Source organism: Eumetopias jubatus, unplaced genomic scaffold (assembly GCF_037043125.1).
Source record: "Eumetopias jubatus isolate StellerSeaLion01/CBP00866 unplaced genomic scaffold, mEumJub1_p1.0 scaffold_15, whole genome shotgun sequence".
Classification (NCBI taxonomy): domain Eukaryota; kingdom Metazoa; phylum Chordata; class Mammalia; order Carnivora; family Otariidae; genus Eumetopias; species Eumetopias jubatus.
Window position 1 is genome coordinate 33,018,691 of NW_028274821.1, and position 20,278 is coordinate 33,038,968.

A 20,278-nucleotide genomic window follows, 5' to 3' on the forward strand; every position below is an offset into this window, starting at 1 on the left:
GGTTCACATGGTGATAATTCAGAGAGTATGGAATTTTTGGCTACGTGCAGTAGCTTAATTTTCTTTTTCTGTAACTTTTTCTAAAATTGAACTTTGAGATAATTATAGATTCATTTGCAGTTGTAAGAAATAATATAGAAAGATCTTGTGTCCCCAATTTCCCCCAATAGTACCTTCTTGGAAAACTATAGTAGGATATCACAATGATACTGACATTGATTCTATTGGTTCTATTACCTGTTAATATTAACCATACTGGAAATGATTCACCTGCAGAGCTCTGACCTCCTCCTGCCATCAGTTAAACCTCTCGGTCCCAGGCTTCCCACAGCCTCTGTTTTAACTCACCTGGTCATGCTTTCCCTTGTCTCCACCTGGGCTCTGATTCTAGGACCAGGTTGACCTTTCTGGCCGCACTCACTGACAGAAATAGGCCTTTTGTCTTTCAGAAAACTCAAGATCTCTCTTGATTGCTAGGCACCCCATTCTAACTCTTTGCATAGGGCCTCTCTGTTTCTCATATGTTCTTGTGCATTTATATTATATGCTTTTAGTATACACTGTTGCTTTAATCCTAAGATTGTGAATGGACCAGACAAGCTCCGATTGTGTGTAGTGATAGTCAGAATTCATTACCCTGTGTTGACCTATACAACTTGATGATGGAACTCAAGGACACAAGTAAGGAGAGTGCCAGTTTTTGGAGCTGATAAATTGAGCTGGCCACTGAAGAGACCCACTTCTTGATTGCTCTTGCTCATTTCAACTCACCACAGGCATTTTCACATCTTTAAATAACAAGGGATATTAGATAAAGAAATCAGCCTGGAATAGTCAGTTCATAGTAATTTTAAAATATCAAATAAAGGGACACCTGGGTGGCTCATTCGGTTAAGTGTCTGCCTTCAGCTCAGGTCATGGTCCCATGGTCCTGGGATCAAGTCCAGAATCAGGCTCCCTACTCGGCAGGGAGCCTGCTTCTCCCTCTCCCACTACCCCTGCTTGTGTTTTCTCTCTCTCTCTCTCTCTCTGGCAAATAAATAAATAAAATCTTTTCAAAAATATCAAATAAAATATAGATAATTTACTAATTTGACCCAATAACTTCTACCATTTTACGCATGATTGTATACCTACTGAACTATTAAATATTTGTCAAAAACATACAAGAAATAGAAAAATATGGTCTAATTTATTTGAAATGGTTGCTAAAGGAAATTTGAATATCGTATTCATGTAATAATAAGCAAAATTTACAACTTAATTTTACATGGGGATTAAGCGCAGCTGAGCAGATACCGTGATTCTTTGTGGAATGGTGAATGAGTCAAATGCCGGTTTAAATTACGTTTACTCATATTCTTTAAACTAGAGTGGAACTGAAAGTAACTTTTCTATTTCCTTGTTTTCAATGGAGGTGATTCTACCCTCGGTGCCTTTAACCTTTATCCTTATCATTTTACTGAACAAAGACTGCCTGCATAGAAAAGCAAACACTGCCCTTGAGGCCTGAGTGACTTGGTTTGCCCCTTCTCAGAATCAGCTGTGTGATATTCTTTTCTCACACCATGGTGTCAGGCAGCCCTTCTAAGCAATACAGACCCATTTCGTTCTTATATGGTTTTGACTGTGTTTCTTAGTATTAAGTGTAATGCTGTGTATATGCTTGCAGCAGTCAGCTTTAGTCAGTCTTCCCAAGAAATATGTTATTTTTTGAACAGTGTCTGTCTCTGTCTATAATTGGGCTCCATGCTCTTCCTAGAATACACTGAAAATGTTTCATCTTACATGCTGTTCCTGCTGCCCTAAATACTCCTCTGAGCCCAAAGAGCTCCCTCAGTGCACTCAAGACTTCACTCAAATGTCTCCTTGTCAGAAAGGCCTTCTCTGATGGCCTCATGTAAAATAGATCCTTCCCATCTCTTTCCATTCCTTTGTTCTGCCCTTTTCTCCTTTATTGCACATTTCTTAAAAAAACAAAAAAACTATTTTCTTGAGAGAGAGAGAGAGCGCGTGTGAGCATGAGTGGGAGGGGCAGAGGGAGAGGGAAAGAGAATTTGAAGCCAACTCCATGCTGAGTGCGGAGCCTGATGTAGGGCTCAATCTCATGACCCTGAGATCACGACCTGAGCCGAAACCAAGAGTTGGAGGCTCAACCGACTGTGCCACCCAGGTGCCCCCTATTGCATATTTCTTAATGCTAAATGTATACTTTTTACTTGTTTATCGTTTGTGCCTTCCTCCTCTATAATGCACATTCCTTGAAAGCTGAGACCTGGTGTAGTTTTTCCTGCTGTAGCTCAGTTCTTACAACAATGTAGCACATGGTGAGGACTTGATAAATATTTCATATTAATTTTTAGCTGGTATAAACCACAGATATATCTCACCCTGTATTACTTTTTTTTTGAGGGGGATGGGCAGAAGGAGAGGGAGAGAGAGAATCTTAAGCAGGCTCCATGCCCAGTATGGAGCCTGATCCGGGGCGGGGCTTGATCTCACAACCCTGAGATCATGACCTGAGCTGAAATCAAGAATCAGACACTTAACTGATTGAGTCACCCAGGTGCCCTCATCCTGTATTATTTTGACATCCTTTCCTTACTCCCAGCTTTGATTAGAATGTTGTCACACATTTTCTCATAATCTTGTTTTGGTGTCAGAAGCCAGTGTAGTTTCTCTACTTCCAGCTACTGCTTCTTCAGCTTACAGGGACATTTCTGAGATTCCTTTCTTTCCTAGTCAATTGTTGATGAAAACCCATTAGTTTCAAACTCTTTCTCTGAGCATCTCCCCCCTCACATCCTGGTTTTTGTTGTTGTTATTGTTGTTTTGAGTGCATGGGCAAGAAAGCTTGTAAGTAGGTTCTATCCAAAGATGTCAAGGGGCATATGGCCTTTTCATATACCTTTGGAAGGAAAATATAGTTTGGAGAGACCAAGACAAAAAATTTTATATAAAATTTAAGTGGTTTCAAGATGACAGTAATGTACTATATTAAAAAAAACTTTAAATTTCTTATTTGATCCTCAGAGAAGTGATGATTTATTTCTGAATGGAAGGAAGCATACAGGCTCACTTTGGCATTATTGCTTTCTGGATAAGGATAGGAAGCAAAATAACCTGCCAGATTTTCACATGTGGCCAGCATAGAGGTGACCAATTGCCACAGTTCTGTATTGTCATGAATATATAATCCTAAATTTAGACTAGTTTGAAAGAACTTTTGAAAACTTGCTAACTGCTGAGTTAATTGCAAGTTTGATAAGCCTACCCTGCACCACAGATTGTGTTTTAATATGCACTGGAAGGATAGTTAATTGATCTCTTGGTAAAATAACTAATAGAATGGATTCCTATTCCTTTTGACTTACAGGTTTAAGACTTTTTTTTTTTTAAAGGACTAATTCCCCAGGAAGTAAATAAGTATAAGAATTCTTTATAATTAAATTGTCATAAATCATTGTGAACCATGGTTTTTTATTCAAAACAAGTCTTTAACTGTGTTTCTTCTCCACTTTTGTTCTGTGACCAGAGAATAGAGGGAGAAACCAAAACTGCTAAAAGTTGGCGCCATCCACTGAGTAAGCCTCCAGCAAGATCCCCACTGACTCTGGTGAAGCAGCAGGCAACAAGTGATGAAGGTGAGCTTGTGATGTTTTGCAGTGTTTATTCTGATGATATTCAGCATTATTCTGTTTGTTATAACAAACTTGTCTAAAAATTGCTTGGTAGAGCGGAAATTTGACCAAGTTGCAAAGACATACATACCATAAGGAGATCATAAGTAATAAACAGTTTACAGGCAAAAGGAATTTGGATCTTAAGGGTAAATCCTTGCTTCATATAAGCTAGCTATGTTCCTAGTCAAAGTTTTTCCATTTTATATGGTGGGATAAAATTGGTCTTTTCTGACATTCACCTTAAGATACTCTAGAGGAAGTTGAGAATCACTTCTCTAAAGGCATCAAATCATGGAGTTACCATGCTGTAGGTTTCTTTGCATTCTTTTTATTTTTAACTTGAGTCCTTTAAAATTATTAACACCATCTTGAGTAAGAAACTATGTGTAGTACCTCCCTATCCTGTTATGCCTGGTATGTGGTGAAACATCTTTTCTCCTTAACTAGATTTTACTGACATGGCTTGGTGTGAAGTAGTTTCATTTACAACCAGTTACTATTCCTGGATGTAAAATTCATCTTTTGTGTTACCTGGCTACCCTTTTTACCTTTTTCCAAAAATGTCTTTTTGTTGCCTTCAGTTAAAAATCAGACCACTGACTAGCTATTTCTTCCTTGCAAGTGTCTCATAGCATCCGGGGGGCCTTATTTTTTCCTTCTCTAAAAAGTTCAGTTTAAATAGGTTTTCTATAAAAAACCCTTCTTCAAAGTATTGTCCTTTACTGGTGTAAATTGTTAAGGTCGTGTGCCTGTGAAGATGTTGTCAATGGAGTAATGTGAACCTTGGGTTCAGGCTTCTTGTTTGATATGAATACAGTCATCAGGGTAGACACCTGTAGCAGATTTTTTTCTTTTTTACTCACGGTCTTCTTTTATACCCCATGGTTAGTTAGGAAAAAAGATAATCAGTGTAGGGATCAGATAATGATTGTAGCAATTTCTAGAACACCAGCCAAAGGTGGAATTCTGTCTCTAGTAATACAAGTAGTGAAATATATTCATGTTTATTTCCAATATCATCATGTTCATTTCTTCTTTCTCCTGCTTTATCGTACCCAGCACAAACCATTTTCCCGTTAGTGTCAAAATAAGGAAAATTCCGTATAAGGTAATTACTGCTTACTGTACATTACTTTTGAATTTTAATTACCCTTCTCCATTATCACCTGTGTTTAGTGTAGCTTTTTGGGAGGGAATGGATTATACTAACACATAAGGAAAACTACTTTTTCCTGTGTCCTTATTTTCCCAGGTGGTTTATTTCAATGTGGGCCATCATGAATTGGCCTGGAGTTTCTCCATGGAGAGTAGTTTTGATTTCAGTCAGTATGGCTTACAAAATTTTTAAGTGAATTGGTTTAACAAAGTCATCTCAAGCGTTTAAGATTAAATGTCTTGTGAAACATTGGGGTGATTGTAGCTTTTGCAGTCATACGCTCTGTATTTTAATATGTTAAGGACATAGTAAAAAGGTCCTCTGAGGATTTTTGAGAATTGAAAATTAAAAAATCAGAGAGTTTTAGTGATGACTAAATATTTTTACAAGTTTCCATACTAACAATGGGGAATATATTCTGCATCCTGGAGTAAATTATATTTGACCCTTGAACAGTACTGTAAATGTATTTTCTCTTCCCTATGATTTTCTTAATAAAATTTTCTTTTTGGGATGCCTGGGTGGATCAGTCGGTTAAGCGTCTGCCTTCAGTTGAGGTCATGATCCCGGGGTCCTGGGATGAGTCCCACTCCTTGCTCTGTGGGGAGCCTGCTTCTCCCTCTGCCTGCCCCTCCCCCTGCTTGTGCTCTCTCTCTCTGACAGATAAGTCCTTAAAAACATATTAAAAAAATAAAATTTTCTTTTCTCTAGCTTACTTTATGGTACAAATACAGTATATAATACATATAATATACAAAACATGTGTTGATCGACTATGTTATTGGTAAGGCTTCTGGTCAACAGTAGGCTATTAGTAGTTAAGTTCTGGTGGAGTTCAAAGTTATATGTGGATTTTCAACTGCATGGGGGTTTGGCCGCTCTAACCCACAAGTTGTTCAAGGGTCAACTGTATTTATATCATGGGGCCCTTGAATGTTACCTCTGCCTTTTGCCTCTGTGCATGGTACCGTTGGAAGTGAATGAACATCACCATTATTAGAAAATGATGAACAGTGGGATTAGTGCTCATTGGGGGAACACAACTCCAAATCCAGCTTCTTTTGGAAATTTTTCTACCCTAACTACTGGGCTCCTTTTGCATTCCTCATATACAAGTAGGTGTATGTCAGTCAGGAGCATAACTAGGTTAGAGCATCTGAGAAGTTGTCTCTAAACAACAGTTTAGTCTTCTGCTGGTAAATGAGCATTTCTCTACTGAACCTGGAATTTGACTCCCTAACAGAAAAACAACAAAGGGAAAAAAATACTGATCCAGACCCTCTGGGAATTTATGTGCAGCTAGGAATTAAGAGTCACCGGTAAGTTGCTCTTCTCAAAGGACAGTGAAGTGGGCTCTTTGATATCCAAATGATGTGAAACTATAGAGACCATTCTGGTTAGTGGCAGATCCAGTAATTACAGATACTGCAAGAATTTCCTGACTCAGCCTGTTCTTTTCCTGAAGATTTTCCATGCTTACCAGCAAAACACTGGTTGTTGGTGGTAGAGCAGAGAGGGGATACATAAGTAAAGAATGGTGTTAGAATATAGTGTCTTTACATAAAAACTAGTGTCTAATTCTTCTTTGTTTTTGTTTTTAGTGAAAAAAATTTTAAATATATACTGAATTGTATACTAAAATGTATACTGAAAATGTATACTGTCTCTGGTTTTCTTTTAATTGAAATGTTTTTCAGTTACATTTTTCCTTAAGTTAGGCAGCTTACAAGGTGATCCTGAAACATGGATTAATATTCTATATTTTTTCTGTTTATTAAAGTAATTATACAAATGTTGAATTACAACATAAACTTGAAAGAGTTGGGTGGGTCCTTTTATTTTTGAAGCATTCCTTATACATACACCTATCCTCCTCTTGTGATATGTCAACATAATAGCATATTCCTGTTCTCCAATTTCAGCGCTTCGTGGTTGAGTGCCTGTAGGGAAGGAGAGTGTGTGTGCAGCAGGGGTGGACCAGGCAGGCTCCAAGAACAGCACTCTTGCCTGGCCTCAGAACATACTGAGAGTGAGGGGATAGACCCACTAGGGTTGACAAGCTCAGAAATCTGCCACAGTATTTCTTTTTCCTTGGTTGGTGAAGATGGGGGCGCAAAGGCTCTCATACATTTCCCTTAATATTCCAGCTCTGATACAGGATAAGTGACTTTAAGGCCATCATGATCCAGTACCAGCTTCGCTCTCCAGTTTCATTCCTCTCAACTATCCTCCATAAATCCTCCTCCTTTTCATCCATTCAAACAACTTATTTTTTCCTTCTCAATGTAATCTACTGCTTTTTACTTCCATGCATTTCCCCCAATTATTGCTTTACTTGTACTGCCGTTTTTCTTCTTGAATCATTCTCTGCTCATCACTTCTCCTTTCCTACTTTTGCTGTCCTGTTATATGCATACTTACTTAGCTTTAGAATGCCACTTGTCACTTTATATTGTGCTTCATTATTTGTCTGTCTCCCTATTCTCACTCCTTTTATCTTGCCTTCCCTGCCTTGTCCAAGGTTAACCACTGTGGCTTAAATCACCCGTGGTTCCAAAAGCAGGAAAGCCTTGGTGATCAGTAACTTTGAAATCAGCCATTAGTCAAATACTTTAATGTGATATATGCTTTCATGTTAAAGGAAAATGTAAGTTCTTGCCCAGGAAATATCCTCTGTATGTGTATATGTATAGGAAAGCATGCAGTTTTAATTAGCTGGAGATATCAGCTAACCCAGTTTTGTATTCTGACTGTCTTAGAATCTTCTCTACCACTGTGCAAATCCTAGGACATGCTCAAAGTTAAAACGAAGCCACCACGTTGCAGACATGGCCAATGCCTTGGAGACCTGAGGGCCCCCAGAGTAATGATATCCCAGTGGGATAGTTGCTTGGCTAGCACCACAGTGTGTATTTGTATTTGTTGCCTTTCTTCCCAGTTTGAGGTCATTCAGATTCAAAAATATGTTTAACTCCTCATGCTTTTGTTGACTAGGGTTTTCATCAGCAGCACTCTATCCTGCTGACACAGACTCCAGACCTCTTCCTCTAGTGGATATTCTGAACATGAATTTTGTCAAGACTCCCTGCCTGACCCCTCATGGTTCATTCTTTGTTCTCTGAAGCTATCATCCTGCATATATGTATGCATTTCTTTTAAATTTACATTTGTTTTCAATGTAAATTTTCCAGCTTTTCCCACTATGGACTTTCAAGATGTTTACTGCTTTTGTACTTACTGTGCACCTAACTCCCTTGGTGAATTGATAAGTTTACTGTTTCTCAAGCAAGTGTGCACTAAGGACAGCTCCATGAATACAGAGGAGGCATCATGAACATGTAGTGGCTGATGCAGTAATACTCTACACAGTGATCCCCACCAGTGTGGGTGGCGGTTGGAGTTGACATAAAATGCTGTCAAGTGGAGTTTTGCTGGAGACTTTGAAAAGTAAGTTGAAAGTTTATAAGAAAATATACAAGATTGTTATCAGGTGATCTTAATTTTGTTTTGTAAATTGGTAATTTTTCATAGTCAAATACATTTTTTTTTAAATTTGGGCAAAAATGTATTTTAAAGAGACATGGAGTGTCAAGGTGTGATGGATTAGATTACCAAATAATCCTCCAATTACAAAAGAACTAGAAATAATTGATAAAATAAAGCAATCAACCTTTATACACGCATGGCAGGGCAGAACCACATAAAGTATTTCTCCCTGACTACAGTCATGGTCACCTGGCTCCAGTTCTCTGTTAGCTAGGAGACCTTCCATGTTTCGACAGCTGTGTTTACAAAGTAGGGAATGTAGCAGCATCTGCCACATAGAGTTGTTTTGAGGGTTAAAAGACTATGTGTAAAGCATTCAGAACACTGGCATGTCATGAATGTTTGTTGTTGTTGTTGTGATACGATTATGAGGAGCAGGTGGAAGGTGATAGCTGAGCTCTCAAGAAATGAGGAAAATCCAGAGGGGATTCAGAAAGAAATGACATCAGATTGGTAGGGAGAGCTAATGTTGTGGCTGTTTGGGGTAAATATGCTGGGACTAGAGTGGAAGCTTGGAAATCGGAGTTAAGACCCCATAGGATCCCTCAGACACACAGAGCTGGATTCTTTTTTTCTTTTTTTAAGATTTTATTTATTTATTTGACAGAGAGAGACACAGCGAGAGAGGGAACACAGGCAGGGGGAGAGGGAGAGGGAGAAGCAGGCCTCCCGCGGAGCAGGGAGCCTGATGCGGGGCTCGATCCCAGGACCCTGGGATCATGACCTGAGCCGAAGGCAGACGCAAAGCTGGACTCTTAAAAGCCTATACCCTTTTTAAGGGTGTACTAGGGAAAAGCAACCAAAACTGACCATAGGCATAGGCCGAGGACAAGAGGGCTTGCCACCTGGGTCTGGGCTTGAATGGGGAAAGGTGGTAGGTTAATCAGAGAAAGTCACCCTCACAATTCTTAACCATAGCACTGCCATCAGATGTATCTCAAGTCAGAAGTTTAAAAGTGGGTCCCGACTGTTGTTTCTAGGGTGGGTTTCTAAGCAATTAACGAAGTCTTTTGAACCCACTCTGGAGCGGGATCTGGTTTATTACTGGGAATAGGCTGACTCGAGTCCTGGCCCAGTGGTCTCTTACCAGGTTTGTTTTTTTTAAGATTTTACTTAAAAATTAGATTGCCTGATTTGAGAGAGAAACAGAGCATGGGCGGGAGAGAGGCAGAAGGGGAAGGAGAGGGACAAGCAGACTCCCCGCTGAGCAGGGAGCCCAGCATCGGGCTGGATCCCAGGAGCCTGGGACCGTGACCTGAGCCGAAATCAAGTCAGATGCTTACTCCACTGAGCCACCCAGGCGCCCCACCCCCCCCTTATCAGCTTTTTGACTGAGATTGGCCTCAGTGTCTTCGTGGGTGAAATGTAAGAATTGGCCAGAAATGGTCGGGATTTCTAATTTACAGGCTCAGGAATGGATTTTTGGCATTTTAAATTACCCTGAAATCACACATGGTGATACGTTGAGCGCATCCCCAGTGGACCAAATTTTTATTTCTAATTCTTCAACTATAATTTTATGATTTCTAGAATAATTATACAGAAATATTGAAGGACACAGATACCCATCTGTACCATGTTTACCCAACTGCAAAGGTGACCCCACCCACAAGTTTGAAAATTGACAAGATTCAGATTAAAGCCCTGCTATGGCTCTAATTTTCTCTAATCTGAACTGTCTGGATAACTTTATAAATCATCAATTCAGCAAGTGCAGTACGGTAATGAGCCGCTAAGCATCTCTTTGAAATTAAAGACAGCTTAGACCCTGATCCCTATCTCTGTAACGTCTGCATGCCTTGAGGGTTAGATTAGAAGTGTATTTCAGGCAGTGTTACAGCAATTTATTTTTTTAGACAGTCTGTCTCTATTAATATTATAATTCATTTAGTAATGGATTAAATATTTAAATATAGAGATGGAAGAGATGGAAATTACCGCTTTAGTTAGAGATTATTCTTGGTGTTTGACCATTATTTAACCCATCTAACCTAGGTTTTCAGTTATTTTAAAGAATAAAATGTATGCATTTAAGTACAGTTAAGTAAGGAAAATCTCAGGAATGCAAGTCTGACAAAATTTGATTACTTTCCCAAATGATTTTCTCTGTTTCACACTCCTTTTTAAAAAATGCTCATGTTTATAATGCAAATTGCATGCTGAATCGGTCTGAAGCACTTTTTCCCATGACTAGAACTACCCACTGATTTCACTTTATTGGAGATTTTTGTTTTCTTCTGGGATTGCATGATATTTCCTGTGGTATTTTCTGAAATTTAGCCTGGGTCATTCGGTCACTGTAAGTCCTACTAGTGTACAAGCTGGTTCCTGGGCACTTTGCAATTGTCCCTCTAACAAAAGGACATTATTTAGAATTGGCTGTTGCACTTTACCTTTGGTAGATAGTTGTTTTAGGGGAGAATTATGCCCTTCAGTCCCTAGCATGCTATAACTCCCTCCTTTCTAACAGAATTGGTATAGGTGTGCCAGTCTTCATTTTATTTCTTTTAAGGATTAAGTGGATATGCTGACCAAATACAATAGTGATGTCTTTTATTGATTCAAACTTTACAAATATTATTTAAGTATTAAATTAGATAACAATTTTATTTTAAATATTGAAAGCACCTGTTTGTTTGTTTTGCCAGATGGTAATGAGTACATGACTGTTTATGGTGGCAACCAGAAACCTTGTTCTAGTCTTTTGTTGGCTGTTAATGGCTATGTTGCCTTGGGAGAACAGTCATGTAATCTCTCTAAGGCTTATCATGTTTCCTAGTTTCTTTCAAACCCTAAAGTTTCATTCAAACTTGAATCCTATGAAAATATAATAGGAGAGGATACTATGTAGTCCCTTGCCTCATGTTAGCCTTTCATTGAAAAGCAAAATAGTGAAGTATAGGAACATCCCTCAACAACAGTGTTTCCCCTCTGTAAAAAGTTCCCTGCAACTTAAAAAAACAATGCTGTTTTATGACTGTTGCATGTCATGCTCCAAATGTTACTAATTTTTACATAATGATCTCTTTGTTCCATCAATTCTTATTAGCTTGAGGTAATATTATACTTTCATAATAAGCACAGTTGTATTTTTGTCTGTTTAAGCAATAAAACAGCAACTTCAGCAGATTACTAAGTAGATTGGCTTGGAATGTTTGTTGATAGGTCACAGCCAATGTTTTCTTGCATTATGTGGACATAAAACATTAAATGTTGTTGGCACTCAGATTTAATGGATATTTTATCTAGCACTCAGCTGTGTAATAATTGTTGGGCATTCTCAGTTTAGCTTGATTTCTCTCAGTAAATTCCATCGGAAGCCCCAATGGCATCGACTTTTACTGCAATATGGGGAATAAAAATCAAAAACACCTTGCTCTTATTATGCTAGTGGCTTCATAAGGGTTTGAATTAGAGGGAAAAATGCTAGCTTTTAACTTACATGGTTGCTTTCTGTACTTTTTAGAATAGTCTTGGACCTTTTTTTTCAGAGAAAACAATAAAGCCCATATTTTTATAATACATATGTATATGTGCTGGAAATAATCTTTTTTTTTTTTTCAAACAATGGTTGGCATGAAATCTTATGATCAAGCATCTGAGTGTGCTAAAAGCATTGGGTTTGTAAAATGATAGTCAAGACTTTGATTCTTTTGAATTCATGTGTGTATCGTTACTCTTAAAGTCTGGTAGAAACATCTGAGGGATAGCTTTTGCTACTACAATTATGTGGTTCATTCCATTCTTTAGAAAAATAAATTACTGTATTAGGTTGAAATGTATAAAATTGCTAATATTTGATATTTTCTCTACAGAAACTGTAATTTCATACAACTTAATGTATTACTCTACATTTCCTTACACTTGTACACAACCCCTTTTCCCTGGAGACAAAGATGTCTTAACCCCATAGACCATTGAATTTTTGTACCATATTTTCTGCATTTTTATTTCCACCTTTTGTTTGGTTATGAAACTAACTATGAAGATCAAGAATAAGTGTGCGAAGTTTACATAGATTTTAAATTTTAATTTTATGATCACTTGATGGCCTTTATTTTCTTTGTTTTGTACCTGACTACTGAAAACTTAGTCCTGAGCTGGCAGTGTTCTGCAGGTTGATATTTGGGGACTATTGTCCTGGATTTTAGGAGGGAACTTTTCCCTGTTGTGGTTTGGGGGGTGGTTGCTTAAGTGACATGTGTAAGGCTCCCAGAGAGTGAGTTATTAGGACTCTGATAGGATTAGGAATGATATTAATGATTATCATCATTTCAATTCTGTATAGAGTTGTGTTTTTTTTTTTTTTTTTTCCTTTTCTCTGCATCTTAGTTTCCCAGTTTTAGGAAAATGATGAAATGACTACTTTTTTAATATGTATCAAAGGGATCTCTAAATTCTATACCAATATTCCATTGTTTTATTGCTTATGTTTTGTTTTGGGGAAACATTTTCAAGATTGAACCATGCAACGATTTTTGCAGTGCTAATAAAAAGGAATTGAAACTTAAGGAGAAAAGGTTTGCTATAATATGTGAACATGTTTGAATATTACTCAAATATTTCCATAGTTGTTAATGTCTTTTCTTAAGGAAATATACTTTATAGTGTTTGTAAGTCAGTTTGCCAAGGATCTGGAGTAAGAATGTTCTTGGGAGAGAACAGTGAGTGCAAAGACCCCCCAGAGGGACTGAGTGTGGCATGTTTGACGAGCAGCAAGAAGTATAGCTGACAGGACTACTGGATGGCTTTGGATGTGGAGAGGCAGAATAAACATTTGCCACCACGTCCTCTTCTTACTTCTGTGCCTTCTCTCACACAGTCAGTGCCCTTGTTCCCCTAGTCGTTGGCATTGTGGCTGCTCCGTATAAAGTTCTTGTCTGTCTCCTTTGCAGCTGTTCTGTTTAAAATGCCAAGCAACTCCCCTGTCAGGGCTTGGGGCAAAATGTCTCAGGATCCTGCTTCCTTTACATAGATGACCAGGGCTGACTATTAGCTAAGGGGAGCTTTTTTTGGCATGTAAATTGTAACATGCTAGTGGTCCTTTGCTTAGAGATCTTGTTCAGCCAGTTTTTGACTTTGTATTATAGATGCTGTTAATGAAATAGTTTAGGAAACTGGAGGTTTCTCCCCTGGGAACTTTTGAACTCTTTGAAGGCAAAGGACTGTTTATTTTTACTTCTAATTTTCAGCATCTGTCCTATTGCCTAGCACACTGTGAGTTTCATATGCTCACTCTTTCACCTGTCTTTGATTTGATGCTCAGAATAAGCTCCTTTTGCTACCATGTTGTCAGCTAGTTTTCCAAAGATAGGCCAGCTTTCCTTTGGGAGTTTTCTTCTCCCCATCCCTACCACAGTGTGAGAATTGACCATGCTGCTTTCTTCCTATTGTATACATTATTAGTAATTGTTATTTACTATTCTGGAAGGTAGATGGTATTATCGTCATTATTCCTGTTGAGGAAACTGAGCTCAGAGACTTCATTTCACTTGTCCAGGGCCACAAGGCTGGTAGTTGGTAGATAACAAGCTTTAAATCCTGTCTAGTTTCCAAGTTTGTACTCTTTTTACTTTATCACATTAGGACCAAACAGTCCCAGTTCTGATAAAAGAAGCTGAAGTGAACACATATAAATGTCTAAGAACCGGCCATCTCTGTTGAGTAGTCCCTGTTGCTGTCATGTGTATTGTAAGAATGTGTACATATGAGCTAACATTCTTTAATGAGTTTAAGTAACATTGGTAATGCCACAGTTCTCCATGAAGTCCAGCTCCCCAGAGGTACTATAAGTATCAGGACATTTTTGTGTAATAGGAATTTTGAAGGAGTGTACTTTGGGTTCTTTCTTTCTTTCTTTCTTTCTTTCTTTCTTTCTTTCTTTCTTTCTTTCTTTCTTTTCTTTCTTTCTTTTCTTTCTTTCTTTCTTTCTTTTCTTTCTTTCTTTCTTTCTTTCTTTCTTTCTTTCTTTTTCTTTCTTTCTTTTTCTTTCTTTCTTTCTTTCTTTCTTTCTTTTTCTTTCTTCTTTTTCTTTTCTTTCTTCTTCCTTCCTTCCTTCCTTCCTTCCTTCCTTCCTTCCTTCCTTCCTTCCTTCCTTCCTTCTTTCTTCCTTTCTTTCCTTTCTTTCTTCTTTTTCTTTCTTTCTAGATTTATTTATTTGAAAGAATCTGGGGGGGTGGGGAGAGGCAGAGGGAGAGGCAGAGAGAACATCTCAAGCAGACTCCACACCAAGCACAGGGCACATGATCCCACGACCCTGAGACCATGACCTGAGCTGAAACCAAGAATCAAATGCTCAACTGACTGCTCCACCCAGATGCCCTATTTCTGTTGTTTAAGACAGTATATTGAACGAGTTGGAATGAATCCTTTTGAAATATTTTTGACATCTCTGTTATTGTAATGTTATGTATAAAGAATAAGACTGTGTCTATCCATTTAGTTTAAGAAGTGCTTTAGAATTGGGGTGCCTCTGTGGCTCATTTAGTTAAGTATCTGACTCTTGGTTTCAGCTCAGGTCATGCTATCAGGATCTTCAGATCAAGCCATGTGTCAGGCTCTGTGCTCAGCGAGGAGTCCGCTTGAGTTTCTCTCCCTCTCCCCCTGCCCTTCCCCCTGTTAACACTCTCTCTCTCTCTCAAATAAATAAATCTTAAAAAAGATGTGCTTTAGAACTAAAACAGAATTCTTTGTTATCCATTATTACATTAGCATTTTAGGGGATACATAATTTAATTTTTCCTCAATGTCAATACTTCCCAGTAAAACCATACCTTAATGTCCTATAATTTATTCTTTTTTGTACTTTTGAACACACCTTTACAAACCTTTGAAACTCAGCAATTCATAAAACATTAAAATTCCGTTTGTATGCAGATTATTAAGTAGTCTGCATAGGAACAATAGTTCCGAAGTTTGAGTTTGTTTGAGTAGTTCATTTATGCCCTTGCTCCTCTCCCCTCTTCCTCCTCCCCAACAGTTTCTTCCAGGACATTTGAAACCATATATAATGTGTCCCAGGACTGAGCTTTTGCTCAAGTACCTGAAAGATAACAGATGCTGCTGTGCTCTTCATAGCAGAGAATAATGCTCAACCAGCCAAAACACATCACTGAAACATAGCCCGAGCAGCAAACTGCTTGTGCTGATTGTAAAGGGAAAATCATACTGTAGTAGAGTAGATGGCTTTCCCATCTGTTGGGTTCCATCAGTAAATCCTGGCAACAGCTCTTCAACAATGGCTCCAATGTTTTTCTGTTGAGAAATCTACTTGCACTTAGTAAGCAAAATTTGTTTGAAAAGACTGTACTGAGGAGTGAAATAAATCTGACATACATCTGCTTTTAGCAGTTTTCTCCCATTCATAGGAGCCACCTAACATTACTTTGACTGCAGGTTTTTTTTTTTAACTTTAAAGATTGCATATTTTTGTAACCACAGAAACTTAAATCCCCTTTCCTTTATTCCAGACATTTAAATATATTTTATAAAATTGACATCATATAGTTTTGTATCTGTATTTTAAATTTATTAATGCAGTATTCATATTCACTTAATATTATGTTATATATGTATTCATATATATTTCAATAATGCTCTTCATCCTTTCGAGGGGTGCCTGGGTGGCTCATTTGGTTAAGAGTCTGACTCTTTTTTAAAAAAATTTTTATTGTTATGTTAATCATCATACACTACATCATTAGTTTTGGATGTAATGTTCCATGATTCATTGTTTGTGCATAACACCCAGTGCTCCACGCAGAATGTGCGCTCTTTAATACCCATCACCAGGCTATCCCATCCCCCCACACCCTTCCTCTCTAGAACCCTCAGTTTGTTTTTCAGAATCCATCATCTCTTATGGTTCATCTCCACCTCCAATTTACTCCCTTTCATTCTTTGCCTCCTGCTTTCTTCTTTTTTTTTTCATTAACATATATTGTATTATTTGTTTCAGAGGTACAGATCTGTGATTCAACAGTCTTGCACAATTCACAGCGCTCACCATAGCACATATCCTCCCCAATGTCTATCACCCAGCCACCCCATCCCTCCCAAACCCTCACCACTCCAGCAACCCTCAGTTTGTTTCCTGAGATTAAGAATTCCTCATATCAGTGAGGTCATATGATACATGTCTTTCTCTGATTGACTTATTTTACTCAGCATAACACCCTCCAGTTCCATCCATGTCATTACAAATGGCAAGATCTCATTCCTTTTGATGGCTGCATAATATTCCATTGTGTATATATACCACTTCTTCTTTATCCATTCATCTGTCAATGGACATCTTGGCTCTTTCCACAGTTTGGCTGTTGTGGACATTGCTGCTATAAACATTGGGGTGCACGTACCCCTTTGGATCCCTACATTTGTATCTTTCTGGTAAATACCCAGTAGTGCAATTGCTGGATCGTATGGTAGCTCTATTTTCAACTGTTTGAGGAGCCTCCATACTGTTCTCCAGAGTGGTTGCACCAGCTTGCATTCCCACCAACAGTGTAGGAGGGTTCCCCTTTCTCCACATCCCCACCAACATCTGTCGTTTCCTGACTTGTTAATTTTAGCCCTTCTGATGGGTGTGAGGTGGTATCTCATTGAGGTTTTGATTTGTATTTCCCTGATGCCGAGTGATGTTGAATACTTTTTCATATGCCTGTTGGCCATTTGGATGTCTTCTTTGGAAAAATGTCTGTTCATGTCTTCTGCCCATTTCTTGATTGGATTATTTGTTCTTTGAGTGTTGAGTTTGATAAGTTCTTTATAGACTTTAGATACTAGCCCTTTATCTGACATGTCATTTGCAAATATGTTCTCCAATTGTGTCGGTTGTCTTTGGTTTTGTTGACTGTTTCTTTTGCTGTGCAAAAGCTTTTTATCTTGATGAAGTCCCAATAGTTCATTTTTGCCCTTGCATCCCTTGCCTTTGGCGATGTTTCTAGGAAGAAGTTGCTGCGGCTGAGGTCAAAGAGGTTGCTGCCTGTGTTCTCCTTTAGGATTTTGATGGACTCCTGTCTCACCTTGAGGTCTTTCAACCATTTGGAGTCTATTTTTGTGTGTGGTGTAAGGAAATGGTCCAGTTTCATTCTTCTGCATGTGGCTGTCCAATTTTCCCAACACCATTTGTTGAAGAGACTGTCTTTTTTCCACTGGACATTCTTTCCTGCTTTGTTGAAGATTAGTTGACCATAGAATTGAGGGTCCATTTCTGGGCTCTCTATTGTGTTCCATGGATCAATGTGTCTGTTTTTGTGCCAGTACCATACTGTCTTGATGATGACAGCTTTGTAATAGAGCTGGAAGTCCGGAATTGTGATGCCGCCAGCTTTGCATTACTTTTTCAACATTCCTCTGGCTATTCGGGGTCTTTTCTGGTTCCATACAAATTTTAGAATTATTTGTTCCATTTCTTTGAAAAAAGTGGATGGTATTTTGATGGGGATTGCATTGAATGTGTAGATTGCTCTAGGTAGCATTGACATCTTCACAATGTTTGTTCTTCCAATCCATGAGCATGGAACGTTTTTCCATTTCTTTGTGTCTTCCTCAATTTCTTTCATGAGTATTTTATAATTTTCTGAGTACAGATCCTTTGCCTCTTTGGTTAGATTTATTCCTAGGTATCTTATGGTTTGGGGTGCAATTGTAATTGGGATTGACTCCTTAATTTCTCTCTCTTCTGTCTTGTTGTTGGTGTATAGGAATGCCACTGATTTCTGTGCATGGATTTTATATCCTGCTACTTCACAGAATTCCTGTATGAGTTCTAGCAGTTTTTGGGTGGAGACTTTTGGGTTTTCCACATAAAGTATATATCATCTAAAAACAGTGAGAGTTTGACTTCCTCTTTGCCGATTTGGATGCCTTTGATTTCTTTTTGTTGTCGATTGCTTTGGCTACGACTTCTAATACTATGTTGAATAGCAGTGGTTATAGTGGTCATCCCTGCCACGTTCCTGACCTTAGGGGGAAAGCTCTCAGTTTTTCCCCATGGAGAATGATATTCGCTGTAGGTTTTTCATAGATGGCTTTTATGATATTGAGGTATGTACCCTCTATCCCTATACACTGAAGAGTTTTGATCAAGAAAGGTTGCTGTACTTTGTCAAATGCTTTTTCTGCATCTATTGAGATGATCACATGATTCTGGTTCTTTCTTTTGTTAATGTATTGCATAATGTTAATTGATTTGCGGATGTGGATCCAACCTTGCAGTGCAGGGATAAATCCCACTTGGTCGTGGTGAATAATCCTTTTAATGTACTGTTGGATCCTATTGGAAAGTATTTTGGTGAGAATTTTTGCATCCATGTTCATCAAGGATATTGGTCTGTAATTCTCCTTTTTGATGGGGTCTTTGTCTGGTTTCTGTATCAAGGTAATGGTGGCCTCATAAAATGAGTTTGGAAGTTTTCCTTCCATTTCTATTTTTTGGAACAGTTTCAGGAGAATAGGTATTAATTCTTCTTGAAATGTTTGGTAGAATTCCCCTGGGAAGCCATCTGGCCCTGGGCTTTTGTTTGTTGGGAGATTTTTGATGACTGCTTCAATTTCCTTAGTGGTTATAGGTCTGTTCAGGTTTTCTATTTCTTCCTGGTCAGTTTTCGTAGTTGATACATGTCTAGGAATGCATCCATTTCTTCCAGGTTATTTAATTTGCTGGCATATAGTTGCTCATAATATGTTCTTATAATTGTTTGTATTTCTTTGGTGTTGGTTGTGCTCTCTCCTGTTTCATTCATGATTTTATTTATTTTGGTCATTTTCTCTTTTCTTTTTGATACGTTTGCTCAGGGGTTTATCAATCGTGTTAATTCTTTCAAAGAACCAGCTCCTAGTTTCTTGATCTCTTCTACTGTGCTTTTGGTTTCTATTTCATTGATTTCTGCTCTGATCTTTATTATTTCTCTGTTCCTGCTGGGTTTAGGCTTTATTTACTGTTTTTTCTCTAGCTCCTTTAGGTGTAGGGTTAGGTTGTGTATTTGAGACCTTTCTTGTTTCTTGAGAAAGGCTCGTATTGCTATGTACTTTCCTCTTAGACTGCCTTTGCTGCATCCCAATGATTTTGAACAGTTGTGTTTTCATTTTCATTGGTTTCCATGAATTTTTTAAATTCTTCTTTAATTTCCTGGTTTACCCATTCATTCTTTAGTAGGATACTCTTTAGCCTCCATGTATTTGAGTTCTTTCTGAGTTTCCTCTATTTTCAAAGCATTGTGGTCTGAAAATATGCAGGGGATGATCCCAATCATTTGGTACTGGTTGAGACCTGATTTGTGACCCAGGATGTGATCATTTCTGGAGAATGTTCCATGGGCACTAGAGAAGAATGTGTATTCCGTTGCTTTGGGATGCAATGTTCTGAATATGTCCGTGAAGTCCTTTTGGTCCAGTGTGTCCTTTAAAGTCTTTATTTCCTTGTTGATCTTTTGCTTAGATGATCTGTCCATTTCAGTCAGGGGTTTGTTAAAGTCCCCCACTATTATTGTATTGTTGTCAATGTGTTTCTTTACTTTTGTTATTAATTGGCTTATATAATTGGCTGCTCCCATGTTAAGGGCATAGATATTTACAATTGTTAGATCTTGTTGGATAGACCCTTGAAGTAGGATAGAGTTTCCTTCCTCATCTCTTATTACAGCCTTTGATTTAAAATCTAATTTGTCTGATACAAGGATTGCTACCCCAGCTTTCTTTTGGTGTGCATTAGCATAGTAAATGGTTTTCCACCCCCTCACTTCCAATCTGGCAGTATCTTTGGATCTAAAATGAGTCTCTTGCAGACAGCATATCGATCGGTCTTGTTTTTTAATCCAGTCTGATACCTGTGTCTTTTGATTGTGACATTTAGCCCATTTACATTCAGGGTAACTTTTGAAAGATATGAATT

General features: G+C 38.2%; 1 protein-coding gene across 3 annotated transcripts in view; it reads left to right on the top strand.

Annotated features, from left to right (window-relative positions):
* The window catches only part of KDM4C (lysine demethylase 4C), a 506,632-nt gene that overhangs the window by 303,061 nt on the left and 183,293 nt on the right, over positions 1–20,278 (top strand). For all 3 annotated transcript variants that reach the window (XM_028107256.2, XM_028107255.2, XM_028107257.2), the window contains one exon: positions 3,536–3,644. In XM_028107256.2, the coding sequence (XP_027963057.1) occupies positions 3,536–3,644 (109 nt within the window). The remainder of the gene's footprint in view (positions 1–3,535; positions 3,645–20,278) is intronic.